The sequence below is a fragment of the Odocoileus virginianus genome, chromosome 5, assembly GCF_023699985.2.
Source record: "Odocoileus virginianus isolate 20LAN1187 ecotype Illinois chromosome 5, Ovbor_1.2, whole genome shotgun sequence".
In the NCBI taxonomy this organism is placed as follows: Eukaryota; Metazoa; Chordata; class Mammalia; order Artiodactyla; family Cervidae; genus Odocoileus; species Odocoileus virginianus.
Window position 1 is genome coordinate 13385375 of NC_069678.1, and position 14853 is coordinate 13400227.

Here is a 14853-nt window from a genome sequence, read left to right on the forward strand (position 1 = left end):
ACAGCAAAAACAGTCATTTCCATATCTATATTTTATATATTATATATATATATTTATATATATATATGTATATATACACCTAGCACAGTGTGTATATTCTATTAGTCAGTGGGGGGTGGAGTGGATGTGGTAATGGGGGCCAAGGCTGTGGTAGCCCCTGGGGGTGGTCCTAGGTTAGTTTAGGGACTCCAGCATTCAACCCCCTACCCCTCTCCTGGCGCTCAGTTTTCAGCTCTGTACCTGATACACTGGTTTTCTACAAGGAGAGGGTGGGGAAGGGTGGACACAGGTGGAGTAAGAAATTCCCCTGAAGATGAGAAATCCTGGGAGGGAGGGAGGAGCTCAGCACCGGGCCAAGGAGGCTGGAAGCTGGAGGCCTCAGGGATGGCTCCACCTCTGGGCCCTGATCCTGGAGCTGGACCACTAACTAGGAGATCCAAGTGAACCTCCTGTTCCCTTAGCGGCCCCTCCGTAACTGCCTCCAGCGCTCCAGGACCAGAAACAAAAAAGGGTGAAGTTATTTACAATAGCAAAGATACACATACAATACATACATATTTATAGGAAACCAAAGTGACAAAGAGAGGAGGAGACACCCACCCCAGCCTGGGGTCCTGTGGAGAAGGGAGGGGAGGAAGAAAGTGCATTTACACCGGAGCTGCCTCCTTACACTCACACTGGCTTGTCTGAGGGCACCCACACATACAGGCGCGCACAAGTGCGTGGGGACTAGGGGGCCTTTCAGATGCAGTCTGCATGCTTAGGAGACAGGAGGCCGTGATGGGTGGGCCGAAGGGAAGGGAAAAGACATTGAAACTTGACTCCAATCTGAGCAGACCAAGCAACATGCGATCTCCCCCAGGTCTCGGCTGGAGCCTTCTCCTCAGCCGCTCACTGCGGTGAGGAGGTCTGGGGTCTCCCCACCCCGTGCCCTGCTTCAGGCCAGTCCCTAGCGGAGGAGTGGGGATGTGAGGAGTCAGTGGTTCCGACAGCTACGGTCCTGGGGATGTGGCTGTGTCTGTCGTGCCGTCTTCCAGCGGAGTGGGGCCTGTGGGGAGTGGGGATGGTGGTGAGGAGCTGGCCTCTGAGAAGACGACCCTCCCCCCATGTTTCTCCTGGGCAGTCCTCAAGCCTGTGAGAGCAGCTCTTCAGCGCCATCCTTCCGTGACAGGTGTTCTCCGCCACCAGAAACCTCAGTTTCTTGTGGGGCCTGAAAGGGGCTGTCTGCTGAATCCCACTTCTGTTTTGTTGGCCCCCAAACCCATGGGAAGGTATGGGTCTGACTACCTGAGCAGAAGCACAGCCGTGGCCCCAGCCCACACAATCTACTTCTGAACCACTTATTAAGGATGGGTTTTGGATGTGAGACTAGGTTCTTCCTGGTTGGTTATCTCCAGAATCCAAGAAAAAAGAGGGTTCAGTTCTAAGGTTCCCACTTTTAGGGGAGCTTCCTCTTCCTGAAGCTGAGGAAATGAGTGAATAAGTTGTACTTGAGGGGAAAAAAAATGAGACCCCTTCTCAGAACTCCCCCATCTTCTCATAGCCCTGTGGTGATGTTTCCTCAGGAGCCGAAAGCCTTCTCCACGCGCCCTCCGCCCTGCCCCTGCCCCCGCCAACCCCAGAGGACCTCACTCACCGTCCTCAGGACAGGGCCCCAGTTCGCGGCTGTCCATGGAGTCAGAGGCCGGGGGCTCCTTGGCTGGAGGGGAGAGGGAGCTTTCTATCCATCTAGCTGCCTCTGTGTGGAAACTGCCCACAGGTGTGGTGCCGCCAGATGACTGACCCCCGAGGGACCTGAGCAGCTCTCTGTGGGCCAGCTCCATGTCCTGGAAGAGTAGCAGAGGGACATCTGCTCTCCAGCCCCTCTGGGGAAGAGGCTGTGCTTGAGGGTGGTGGGGCGGGCTGAGAGCAGAGCCCCAGGCCAGGATCTAGGGCTCCTGCGGAGACAGCTCTTGTGGGTGATGGGTCTCGGGGGATGTCCTGCGCCTCTGGGGGCCTGAGCCCTTACCTTGAGCCGGTTGAGCTTGAGGGTAAGCTGCTCGATGGTGCGGAAGATCATGCCCACGTCCCTGAGGGCCAGACTTGGGGGAGAGCGGCCGGGGCGCTTTTGATCTCCATGGCCTCCCTGGAGTGGGGGCTGAGGCTCCGTCTGCCAGGCAGGGAGGCCGTCAGGCTGGGAAGGGCTCATGTGTGCTCCTGATGGATCAGTACTCGAGTCAGGGGGTCCTGCTGGCATGCTGACGTAAAAGCAGTTCCCTGGCCCCAGCAAGACAAAGAGATTAGGAGGCAAACAGAGAAGTCTAAGCCGTCTTCTGCTCCCCCAGTGTCTCTCAGGCTGATCCATGGGCCCAGGGAAGCCATCTTGCAGATGAGCTCAGAGCAGGTTGGCCCCAAGCTGCCTACCAGTCTCCCAAAACCCTTCGCTTTGAGAACCTTCTAGATGCTGGTGTTGCCCAGTGGGGCCCACACCAGGGGGGAGACTAAGGAGCTAGTGGTGGAGGTTAAGGGAGAAGGGGCAGGGTGGTTGTGTTTCTTCTGGGAAACCACAGTGGCCCCCATTCCATGAAGGAAGGGTGAAGAGGGGGGTGAGCTGGCTTTAGATGCTTCTGAAAGAGGTGGCTGGGCGCCTCCTTCAGCCCCATCTCAGGCTCTGCTGAACTTCAACACAGCCCCCTCCCCAATAGCCAATTACTTGGTGATCTCTGAGATATCTGAACTCATCAGAGGGGGTCAGGGACAGCTAGAGAAGGATGCTGAGGGTCCCTGACAGGACAGTCAGCACAGGAATATGTCCAGGAGCCTGGAAGGCCTCATAAAACCTTCTCCACAGTGACCCTGATGGGTGTGGTGGCTGGTGTGCGGGAGAGGTGGTTCAGAACGTCAGGCTGGGGACACTGCGCTCCCCTCCCCCACCTCCTGTGACGAAGCACAGCCGCTTCACTCCACCGCTCCAGAAGGGGCCTGCGCAGCTCGCGGAGAGGGGCTGGCACAGGTCTGCCCGCCACCTTTAGGCCCACGTCCTACTCTCCCTGATTCCAGTTGGGGGGCGTGTCCACATGACTGCTGGCCAGGGTCTAACACCGGAAGCCCAGCTCTGCCCTCAAGGGCTCCCACTCCAGCCCTGCCTGTCTCTGGCTCCAGGGAGAGGGTCGTTACCCGTAGCCTCTGCTCCGCCTTCCACTTCGGGTGGCTCAGGCTCTGACTGGCCACTCTCTGGCAGTGCAGGGACCGCCTTGCTGCCTGCCACCTCCGCTGCACCAACACCACCACCAGGGAGAGCAGAGAGGAGACAGGAGGAGAGGGGAGGGCACCGGAGCAGGAAGGAGACGGAGAAAGAAGAGGTGGGTGTGGGGCGGGGTGAAGAAAAAGAAAAAGGGAAGAACACAGTGAACACAAGATCACACATGATTACACCCCGCAGAGCCAGAGAGAACTGCTCCACCGATTCACCAATTCACCAGAGGAGAGAGAAGGAAGGTCAGGTCCCAGAAACCCAGGAGAGAGTGCAGACCTCGGGCAGGTGGAGAGAAAAATGCTCCTGGAAAAGGAGGCAGAGCTGGGCACTGGGGGAGGAAAGGAGACCCCCTGGCACTGGTGTGGACGCCCTCCCACCCCCCGAGCACCCTGCGCTTCACTTCCTCCCCTGCTGTACTCCTCAGACCAGGCTGCCCTGACTCTTCCCTCTGTCATCTGGGCTCTGGCCAAACCTGCCCTGAGCCCCCGTCCCAGCCAGTCCTGGCTTTTCCTGTCTTAAACCGGGCCGCCCTAGCTCCCTGCTCATTCACCAGGGCCCCCCTGTCTCCACACGGCTCCCAGCCTTGTCCTGCCCCTCCTCTTGGCTCTGCCTCCAGACCCACCCAGCCTCCGTCCCACACATCAGTGCCTTCCTTGCTGCTCTCTGGAGCCACCAGCTGCAGCCCTCTGCCCGTGTCTTTCTGGGGATGAAGATTCTGAGAAAAGGCCCACTTCTTAAGACTGCAAGAGCAGTGAAGAACGCTAGCAGAAACTTATTGGCAGCTGACTTGTGCCACAGTGATAGCCTCATAATGCAGAATGAAGTCCAGAGGGGCTTCAGAATTTCTCCCAGGGTCACAGGGATATTACGTAACGGAGCTAGGACCCTGTACCTCGGCTGTCTGAGCCCAAAGCCTTTACATGATGTCAACATGTCTCCTTCCCCGGGATCCGGACAAGCCTCTGCACACAGGGCTTCCAGACGGGGCGGGAAGGAAGCAGCCAGCTGGAAGACTCAGTGCGCCCCCGGGGGGGCACCCCAACTTACTTTACCTTTTCTTACAACCTTGTAGCTTCCTGTGCCCTCTGTGCTCGAAGCTTCTTCCTTCGGATTCTTGTCTAGCTTGGGAGAGTCCCAGACCCCAGAATTCCTGGTCCTTGGGGGCAGCTGTTCCAGAGAACGAAGAGCCACGTCCTCCTGCGCTGGCTGGCTCCACTCTGGCCCCGAGAGTGGGGCATCGTCCCCCTCAGCCCCAGCAGGAGCTCGCCCCGGGGAGCCTGGGTCCCAGGGGTGCGAAGTGATGCTGATGACGGAGGGTGTAGGGGTCAGGTCATCCTCGGGCTCCCCGGCAGCTCGTGGGTCCGCGGGGTGAGCAGGCAGCAGGCTCCACAGGATCAGGTGCCGCAGGTTCTCCACTGGAGGGGAAGCAGGGCGATGGCTTCCTGGACACAGGACCACACACCCGGCCGTGGCGGGGGGCGGGGTGCAGGGGAGGTGGGGGCTGCGGCTCCCTTCTCCCACCCCCGACCTGGTGACACTGCCTCTGCAGTCACAGGGTGGAGCTGGGGGGCCCTGGCCAACCAGCTGGGGGGTGGGGTGGAGGCCAGGGTTGGGGGACAGGAACAACAACGTCTCTCTGCATCCTTCTCTCCTGGAGCACAACTCAGGGAGAGTCTCTGAGCAGGCCGAGTAGGGTATCTGCCTGTTGACACCGGCCAAGCCGCTGGGGCACTGGGGGCTGACAGTCAGGGCCAGGAGGCACTCACCGTCCTCCAGGGCTGCATCGGCGAGTCCTTCCATGAACAGAGGGCCCGGGAGGGGCAGGAGGATGGGGTCCCTGGTCCTGCTCCCCCTGTACTCGCTGTTCAGCGAGGCAGAAGGGTGAGGCAGGGCTCCCAGCTCCTCGTCCTCCACGCTGCCCTCCTGCTCAGCATCTGCCAGCAGGGCCGAGTGCTTCCCTTTGGCCCTCGGCTGGTGCCCCATGCCTGTTTCGGATGGGAGGACAGTGTAAGCAGGGGAAGAGGGAGGGCATGGATGGGCTAATCCCAGGTCCAGCTTTGGGTTCAAGGGGCTGGGAACACTGGCTGATTCATTCCACAATGTTTACTGAGCCTCAATCATGGCCAGGCACAGTCCCAGGCTCCTGGCACACATCAGTAGAAAAAAAACAGAGATCCCTGCCCTGTGGAACTTAAATTCTAATTGACAAACATAGAGAAAAAGAAAATAAGTAAATTAACTACATGAATTAGCTAAGAAGTGCGATAGGAAAGAAAAAACCATATGCGGGGGTATGGGAGATCAGGAATGCTGGTATTAAACCGAGTGGTCAAAGAAGGTAACTTGGTGCAAAGCTGACAATCTATCTGCACAAAGACTTGAAGTGGGGCGGGAGTTAGGAGAAGCATTCAAGTGGAAGGAAACAGAAAACAGACACAGCCAGGGAGCCTACCCACAGAGATTTCTCTCTAAACTCGAGGCGATAAGTTACTTCACATTAAAAACTCGCTGAGAGTTCTGCTGGGACCCTCGCGCCCCTGTCGATCCTATCCTAGTGACTGCCTCTGCAGCCCTCTGAGCTCCGCTGCCCACCCCCATCCTCAGGATTCCTGTCCCAGCACATCTCTGAGGGCATCTCGTTCTCCATTAGGAGCCCCAAGACTCTACCCGCCTGCCCCCGCTTCCTCCTCAGGTGGGAAGCTCTGTTCACTTGAGCCTGTTCTCTGCCCTCTTCCAGACCTCCTTCCTCATTCTGTATTTCTCTGTTCTTATGGCCCTTTATGGCTCTCTCCCATCACCCCCAGGCCACCTCCTTACCTGTGCCTAAGGTAAATGAACTGGGTCGGCCCCCCAGGGACAGCTCAGGGCCTTACCTGCAGGGGCTACCTCAGGCTCCGGTTCACCGTGGAACACCTCGGAGTCATCTGGTCCTGCCCTGCGGGGAGAACAGTCAGGGTAAGGGAGGCCCGCCCGCCTGGAGTTCTGGCTCTCTGCCAGCTGGGAGGTGGCCGCGTCATGAAATTCCACTCTGGCCTCCTGAGTTCACATGGGCAATGAAGGAGCAGGGCCCAAGAAGGCAGTGGTTTAGATTTCAGACCTGCTGTCTGGTTAGCAACCTGGAGAGGAGGGTGGGTGCTGGCCAAGCTTCTCTTGGTCCTGATTCTACCCCCTCGCCCTCACAATTCAGGCACAGTCTGAGCAGGGCAATGGGGGGAAGAACAGGCAGGGCCAGAATGTGGAGATGTGGGCAGACCTTACTCCACCTGCCCGCTAACATCTGTCAGCTGAGGTTGCCCAAACCCAGGGGTGAAGTGCTCAGAAGCAGCAAATGACTGGCCTGGAGTGGGGACGGTGACGGGCCCAGAGGGCTGCCCACCTGCTGGGTGTGGGGCTCTGGTCGGCTGGCTCCTGGGGGCCTGGGCGCGGGGGGTGGGTGGGTGCTGGGGCAACTCCGGGGAGCCTGGTGGCATTCCGAACAGCCTCTTCTAAGAGCTCCATCCACCTGTTGCTCAGCAGGAAAAGAGAGGTCTGCTGGTGAGAACAGGACAGAGGAGCACAGTGTCTCCCCTACCCACCCCGAGCCAGGGCTGCGAAGCCCTTTGCCAGAACCTGCCCTAAGGACCCTCTGCCCAGCGGGAGTCCCGCCTCCCGTGCAGTTCTGACTGGCTGCCCCGCTTGGGGCAGGTTTATATACCTCGCAGGTTTATATTACTCACAGCTACCAACTGCTGAACACCAACCCTCTGTTAGGCTCTGCGCTCTGCATTCTGAATCTGTTCTCTCTCAACCTAGCTCCCAAGAGGCAGCACTATCCACATTCACAGATGAAAGCCCTGAGAAACTGTCTAACCCAATCTGTCTCTGGCCTCTGGGTCAAACAGGCTACTACTGAGGCTGGCTACTGCCGGGAATATGGGCGGGTGGATGCCGGGGGGTGGAGATGACAGTTCTGGAGGCAAACACCTTTGAAGAATGTGGGCATTTAAAATACTTGATGGAGGAAGAGAAGAACCCAGGGGAAGGGAGTGGGGCCAGAGAAAGGAGAGGAGCAGCGGATTGGCTGGAAGACTGTTGGTAACACCTCCTTCCTTGGACAGGCCGCTCATGGGATCAGGAATGGTGATCCCGAAAGCCTCTCTGCATCTGTCTTATCTCCCTCTTCTGCGCCAAGGCCCCATCCTCTAGCCACTCTGGGCCCAGTCCTGGTCTCACTGTCCAAGTCCTCACACACCGCCCTGGTCCCACGGGGATGGCAGTTACGCGGGACTGCCTCGCTTCCCAGCAATCCTCACGTGTTCTTGTCCGATGACGTCAAAGCCACCAGCTCGTAGATCTGGGGTGGGCCCAACTCCGAGGTACAGATGATGAAGAAGGCCCGTTTATCTGTGCAGAAGAGAGAAGCAGAAGGGTATGTACTGGGGGTGGCAGAGGCATGACTGCAGCCTGGGTTGGGTGACAAAGTGTGGACTTGAAACCCTGACTCTCAACCAGATGCAGAATGCAGCACTAGTGGGACCGAGGTCATTGGGTTCCACTTACAGGAAGGACAGAGGCCAATCTGGTTCCTCTAATGCCATCTTCATAGTCATTATCTCCCACTTCCCTCACAGTGAGGGCTGAGGGTTACAAAACTACATCACACCCATCCTCCCTTTTCACCTCCCCCTAAGAGACAGGCATCACTCCCCATGATACAGTTGAAGAAAGCGAGCCCAGAGCCCTTCTGGTACATGCTCCACTTCTTACTAAAGTGCTCCGAGCACTGGACTGGGCTCTGGACTGTGGGTGTGAACTCCGCCTGTCCCTCCTGCAGCAGGAAGGCATGGACTGCTCATCTCTGCCCAGTTCTGCTTCCTCATCCTCAGTCCACCCCAGGTGCTCACATCCCATCCGGCCTGCACCGGGCTGTCCACCTTAGTCCTCATCCCACCCCAGACTGAACCACACCTTCCTGCTTAGATGAGTCAGGGTGGAAGGAAAGTCACACGGGCAGGCCAGTAAGTTCATCACCCAGCGCTCACTGGACATGAGTAGCAGGGCGCATGGCCTGGGACCTGGGCCCGCTGGGACCGCCTCCTCACGGGTACCTGTGGCCACCGAGCGGACGAGCACGGCGTTGAGCTTGAGCACGGGGCTGAAGGTCTGCTTGCTGTCCGCGGAGCCCACGGCCGTCTTGCTGTGGCACTTGAGCAGCAGCTTCTCGTCCTGTTTCTGCAGCAGCACCAGGAGGTCCTCCAGCAGCAGCACATGGAGGTCTGGAGGAGGGTGATGTTTGTGAGGGGTTCCCCACTGCCTGCTCAGCCCTCACCAACACCTGGGATACCAGAGGCTCCTGGATGGTGGTCCTCAGGGTCTGGGAAGCCCTGGAGTCTGGTGACCTCCAACTGCTTGGTTTTTGGTCCTTCCTCCCCATGCTGTGCTTAAGGTGCCCTGAGGTCTCAACCCCAGTGGTGTTTGGAGCTGCCTCCCAGCTACCTTACCGCCCTTAAGAGCACCAGGTACAGGGCTGATGATCCAGAGAGGAAGAGCCCGGGTGATGCCCTAGATTCCCTCTTGGTCCCAGGCCCCTGGCGCTTACCCAAGGTCTTATCCTTGCTGATCCTCCAGGTCAGAGGCCCCTCATGGATCATCTTTCTGGTTGTAAGATCCAAACTCTGAGAGAGAGACACCATTCATTCAACAAGCATCTGAGAACCTAGACTCTATGCTAAGGTGCTGGGCATCAGTGGTGTGAACAAGAACTAGTTCCTAGCCCTCACACTCTTGTGGGGGATGCAGACAAGTAAAAAGGCAACTGCAAAGTCACCAGCCATGTGCTGTGCTGGGGGATACACTGGGGGCCCTGGCGGGGGTTTCTCTAACCCCTACCACACGCTGTTGATCCTCCTAAGAGGGTCCTGCCCATCCCTTCAGCTTTATTTCCTCCCAAATGGCCTTCACTTTACCTCGAGTCCATCCCCACCTCCCGCTCTTGCAGGCTGAGTTCTCACACCCAGCCTCTGTGGTCGGGCTGTCTGCCCTTGTCTGTCCAGGGACAAGGCGGCAACAGTCACCGGTGCTGTGTCATTCTGGGGCCCTCATCACACGTCCTTGTACACATGGGCACAGGTCTCCTCCCGCAGTACTCTCCAGGTCCTGGGTGGACTGCTGCTCCCAAGGAGGCCCAAGAAGTACGTGTGCCTGTGGGGCTCTGACCTTGAACTCTGCTGCCAGGGGGTTGCTGGCCCTCTCCAGGGAGGTGGTGTCCAGGCGCTTCTGGTAGCCTTCCAGGCGGTGCCGGTTCTCCGTCTGCTTCACTGCTTCGTTCACATACTTGAGAATTTCCCGGCACTGGTCCCGGGCCCGGCAGAGCTTCTCGTGCTCAGAGGTTCCGCCTGCCCACGGGGTAACGAGGGGTTTTTAGGGCTCCTGCCAGACGAGTCTGCCAGAGCCTGACAGGAGCTGGCTACCGACACACATTAGCTGGCTACTGGGGCCAGCTAGTCACATATCACGGGGGTGGGTGGTGATATGCCACCCTGCCTAACCTGGACCTCAAACATAAGGACGACATATTCTGAGGATCCATGGGCTTCAGACCTCTGCTCTGCAGACACTGATGGCTCTTAGGAACTCCTGCCTAGATTACAACTGGCCCTACAGGTGTGGGGACAAGGATGGGGACTGAGGGAGCGATGGCGCCTCCCTCTAAGAACAGGGGGTTGTGGGTCCTTCCCACTTCTCCACTCTGACGCCGACGTCTCCAACTTGAGGGTGGTGAAAGGTGCTCGGGATCCCAGGGACAGTGACGATGGGGCTAGACCCCCTATTCAGCTCGGTCCGTACTCCTCTGGAGTAACTCACCATGCACGGCTGCCTTTTGTGCATCGAAACGCCCCCAGAGACGTCCAGCAGGGGGCGTGAATGGGACTAAAATCCAGCCACAACCTCTGGTGCGGAACCATGCCCTTCAGAGGAGCCACGGTACCCCGCGTGCAAACCCCACATCATCAGAGGCTCCGCTCCCATCTGCAAAGAGGCCCCACACAGGCCGGGGGCAGCCTGAACCTCCTCCTGTGCTGAGCACCTTATTTACTGCCAAAGTGCATTACAGTGGTTGTCTTCTCTGAGACTGACCGCAATAACACAAGGATGAAGACCCTCAGGACCAGAGAGGTCAAGTGACTTGCTAAGGTCACAAACAGGGCTGTGCCAGGACCAGGCTCTGGGCTACGGGCTGCTGCCTCCCAAGGCCAGGTGTCCGTGGGCCCTACCCTCCGTGTGCTTGATGATGTTCTCCAGCAGCAGCGGGTACTTGGTGAGCCGCTGCATCTCGGAGATGATGAGGTCTCGAAGCTGCAGTCGCCGGCACTGAGGGTGGCTCTCGGCCTCCTACATGGAAGGACGCACAGAGGGAGACGGCAGCCCGGGTTAGGAGCTGGCCTGTGGGCTCCGGACCCATGGGACAGGACAAATGCTAAATAGGTCCCAATTCCAGAGAGTTACTCAGAAATGGTGGTGGCAGCTTCTCACTTTGACATTTAGGAAAAAGCTGGTGGGGCAGGGAGACCACAGCCCAAGAAAGGGATATGGTCAAGCCACATAAAGCAGGGATTACTCCCATTTTATAGACAAAAAAACTGAGATCCATCTGCTCACCAGTAGGTGAGCAGGGCCATCTGATGGCAAGTCTGGTGTCTCTGTCTTGAGAGCGGGTATATGGCAGTTTCTGAAGAGGGGGCCTGGGGAGGGTGTGGATGGAACAGAGGTGCTGGTCACCAACCCTGGTAGAGAGAATAGGCCAGGGTGCCTGGAGCTGGGGGCCAGCGGGTAGTCTGAGAGATGGTGGGTGGACCTGGTAAGTTCTCCCCCTCAGCCTTACTGAGTTAAGACTGGACTGGCTGGTTTCGGCGGCGACAAGCAGAGGCCACGCGTACCTGCATGAAGAGCTGGAACCGGCTCTCCTTGCGCTGCCTGGTCTTGATCAGCTCCAGGGCGATGGACTGATAGGAGCAGAACTGTGCGGCCACTTGCTGGAGCTCCTCCCGGGCAGGGCCGTCGAACTGACAGGGAGAAGGGACACCACACAGCCCACCTCATACCCCTGCCTGGAACCTCGCCCCCTCTTCCTCCAAGGCCTCCCTGGGGCCTGGGCAGCCATACCCGAGCCAGCATGAGGTCACTGACTTCTTTGATAATGGGGCCCTCCTCCCGGAGCTTCCTCATAGCTTCGCACCAGGAATCTGGGGCAAGGAGAGAAGACAGAAGCGCCTGGGGTTGAGCTGTGAGGCCAGGCCCTTGGTGACGGGGGAAGAGGGCTCTGAGGGTCATGCTGTGGGGGCAAGGTCTGGGAGCCACTTCACTCGTGGGGGAGTTGGAATGCTGGCTTCAGGTTGGGCATCAGGTTCTCCCACCGAAGAGTACGGGCAGGGGCTATGTGCTCGGGGGTCCTGGCATGTGGGCAGAAATCTGAAGTCTGGCCAGGGGAGAGGGTGGGCGGGGGGCTCCTTACTGTGGATCTCAATGAGCTCAGGCAGGTTGGGAAAGAGCCGGGCCAGCTCCTCGCGGGGCAGTAAGCCCTCCTTCTTCATCCGCTGGTAGAAGATCAGGTCCAGGACCCGGAGTGTGCGCAGATGGGACGCCTCAGTCACGAACAGCTCTGAGCAGGTGAAGGGACAAGGAGGGGCAGAGAGACAGCGGGACAGCCATCAGCAAGGATCCACTGGGGCCTCTCCTTAACGTCAGAATGGAGGTGGTCCTCACAGGAATCACAGCATGGGCCGGCCATGCCCCTAAGGCCCCACCCTCTCTTCTCTACCACCCTTTGTGTCCAGGGTGCTCTGCACCTGTTAGCACACGAGTCAGCGTGGAAGCGGGGAGAGGCAGCTGGTCTCACCATTGATGACCTCCTGCCGGTCAATCTCCCTCTGGCTCAGTCTGGCCACCACGTCCTTGCCCACTGTGTGCTGCCAGTTCTGGGCATCTGGCTCTGGCTCCAGGTCAGACAGCTGGCCCAGATCGTCTTCTAGCAGGTTGGGGAGGAGGGCGTCTGTGCAGAACCCCAAGCTGGGGGACTCGATACTCCTGGGGGAAACGAGGTGGCGGCTCAGTGTCACAGGAGGAAGAGGTCAAACGTGGGGTGTGTCCCCCACTCTCCTGTCCAACCTGCCTGTCCTGGGCCCTGGGAAACCAGGGGGCCAGGAAGAGGGGCTGCACCACCAACAGGCCAGCAGAAGGCACGGCTGGGTCAGGGACACCTAACAGAGACCCTGCTGCACCCATCACTCACCTGCGGCCCATTTTGGGAGTGAAGGGAGGTGTTGGGTTCTCAAGAGACCTGTGGAGAAAATGTCAGCTCTCAGCCACCCTCTGCGGCCTGGCCCCCAAGATACCAGTGGGCGGAGCCCTCCCCAAGCCCCGCCCACCTGGTGGAGAGGCTGGAGGCAGATGAGGAGGCTGACTGGTGGAGGCGGGCGGCCTCCGCGGCGGCGTCCATGTCCACGTCGCTGCGAGAGCGGGGCACGTTCTCCGCCTTCCGGGACCGCTTCATCTCCTCCCGGCCCTTCAGGCTCTCAGAGCGGCCCAGGCGAATCTCTGAGCGTGAACTGGATGGAACAGCAAGAAACCTTGGGGTCTCACACCCGACCAGCTCTGACCTGCTGCTCCTGCCTCTCAGGGCCTGCCTCGGCACTGCAGGCTTCCACGCCAAACACCAGACCCAACGCGCCCAAACTCCCTGTGGCAGACGCTGCCCAGTGACAAACCGCTTTTACCACAGGCTCCTTCCTCTCCCCAGCTTGGCTTGATGGACAGAGCCTCTCATCTTCCTCTTTTTAAAAAAATTTTATCTATTTATTTTTTGGCTGTGCTGGGTCTTCATTACTATGCGGGCTTTTCTCTAGTTGCGATGTGCGTGGGCTTCTTATTGTGGCTTCTCTTGTTGAAGAGCACGGGCTCTAGGGCATGCAAGCCTCAGGAGCTTCAGACTTGGGCTCAGCACCTGTGGTTCCCAGGCTCTAGGACACAGGCTCAACAGTGGTGGCCCGCAGGCTTAGCTGCTCCGCAGCATGTAGAATCTTCCCAGACCAGGGATTGAACCCGTGTCTCACACTGGCAGGCAGATACTTTACCAATGAGCCACCAGGGAAGCCTTCATCTTCCTCCTGACTGATTAGAAAGTGATCCCAAGAGGAAGCTAAAATCCAGGACTTAATAGAATCAGACTTGTGGGGTGCCTGGATGCCAAAGACCCCGAGTCCCCATCAGGCTGCTGTGGACACCAAAGTCTATCACTAGGAACCATGAGGTCCTACCCTCCCTGACCCCGCCATCTCCTGGCTGGCCCACCTGGCCCTCTGCTCTGGAACGGGTCGGTGCCCACCATGGACTCTGCTCGAGGCAGAACTCTCCTTTTACAAGATCTTCTAAGAGGGAAGTACAAGCACCCCCTGCACATACTCTTTAGCATTCTCCATACCGCCTGTCAGAAAAGTCTATCTGAATTCCCACCCCTTCAGTTGTGATGTGGATTGTGGATTTCTTCTGTTCTTATCCTGAGAGCATCCATTCTAGGCTTCCAGTCCCCTCAGAGCAGAGCAGCTTGGAAGGGTACCTCAGGGGCATGCTTACTGATGGGCATGCTCCCTGGCCTGCCAATCTTGGCCCCTGAGTGCCTGTGGGGCTTGAGATGCTGACGACTGGGTGCTGCTCTTTTTCAAGTCCTGCAGTGCATCAGCCCTATGACAGCTGGCATCTCTGACCCCTAGCTGCCCCAGGATGGTGCCTCCCCCCATGGCTCGGCTGGGCTGGTTCTCTGCTGACATTATTGCTAATCTATTTCCTGCTCTGCATCTAGGACCACAGAAGGCCTGGGGAGTCTGGAGAGCTCTTAATAGCACAGCAGACTGATGCAGAGAAGGAGCCAAATGGCTTGGTCTCCATTCATCAAGTCTCTCTGAACTGCCAAAGGATCCAAATGCTGCTCCCCTCTGGGTCCCAAGGGTTTGTCTGCAGGGTTAGAACCCATACTGTCAGCTGATCCCCTACTGAACTCACTCCCTGAAGCCTGTTAGAACAATCCCAACACAGATTACCTCAAAACACTTGCACCAGTGTCCCACAATGGGTCACTTTAGCATCGCATCAAACCTTGTGCAATGAGGTTCCTGGGGCTTCTTTCAAGTACCCAGAAGTGAGTAATGATCCCATGAAGAAGGGAGGCGTGCAACCCTTCTCTAGCCAAAAGTTCCTAGGTTACTGCTGTCTAGAATTGGGGGCTTCTTGTACCTGTTTAGTTTCTATAAAAACCTCTAACACACTATGCTGCCAATGTCATTTCTTCCAAGACTGTCAGTGAATTTATAATCATCAAATCCAAACGCTTCTGCTAACAGTGGATTTAGGATCCTCACGAATGTCTCAGGGCAAATTTACCGAACAACTTTAAGAATACGTTTACAAATGGTCTCAAATATTTCCTCAAAGTGCTGACAATATATCTTATAATTGTATATTTGATACATCTATAAGATCACACCTACCTCAGCAATCATATAGTTTGTATTAATTTACTCAATAATATTAGAACTCAACCTCTGTTGTTGTTTTGTTGTTTAGTTGCTAAGTTCTGTCCGACTTTT

At 57.5% G+C, this 14853-nt stretch overlaps 1 protein-coding gene across 9 annotated transcripts in view; it reads right to left on the minus strand.

The window, feature by feature from the left end:
* Window positions 1-542: 542 nt before the first annotated feature.
* Window positions 543-14853, minus strand: part of ARHGEF11 (Rho guanine nucleotide exchange factor 11) — a 108267-nt gene continuing 93956 nt past the window's right edge. For 7 of the 9 annotated variants that reach the window (XM_070467528.1, XM_070467527.1, XM_070467526.1 and 4 more), the window contains 19 exons: window positions 12640-12819; window positions 12504-12551; window positions 12111-12298; window positions 11727-11873; window positions 11378-11457; window positions 11152-11277; window positions 10489-10606; window positions 9431-9609; window positions 8814-8889; window positions 8323-8490; window positions 7528-7618; window positions 6612-6737; window positions 6109-6170; window positions 5002-5220; window positions 4288-4650; window positions 3157-3252; window positions 2009-2256; window positions 1637-1826; window positions 543-1048 (listed from right to left, as the gene is read on the minus strand). In XM_070467528.1, the coding sequence (XP_070323629.1) occupies window positions 993-1048; window positions 1637-1826; window positions 2009-2256; window positions 3157-3252; window positions 4288-4650; window positions 5002-5220; window positions 6109-6170; window positions 6612-6737; window positions 7528-7618; window positions 8323-8490; window positions 8814-8889; window positions 9431-9609; window positions 10489-10606; window positions 11152-11277; window positions 11378-11457; window positions 11727-11873; window positions 12111-12298; window positions 12504-12551; window positions 12640-12819 (2761 nt within the window). In that variant the 3' untranslated portion in view covers window positions 543-992. The remainder of the gene's footprint in view (window positions 1049-1636; window positions 1827-2008; window positions 2257-3156; window positions 3253-4287; window positions 4651-5001; window positions 5221-6108; window positions 6171-6611; window positions 6738-7527; window positions 7619-8322; window positions 8491-8813; window positions 8890-9430; window positions 9610-10488; window positions 10607-11151; window positions 11278-11377; window positions 11458-11726; window positions 11874-12110; window positions 12299-12503; window positions 12552-12639; window positions 12820-14853) is intronic. The other 2 variants (XM_070467530.1, XM_070467529.1) reach the window with 2 other exon arrangements.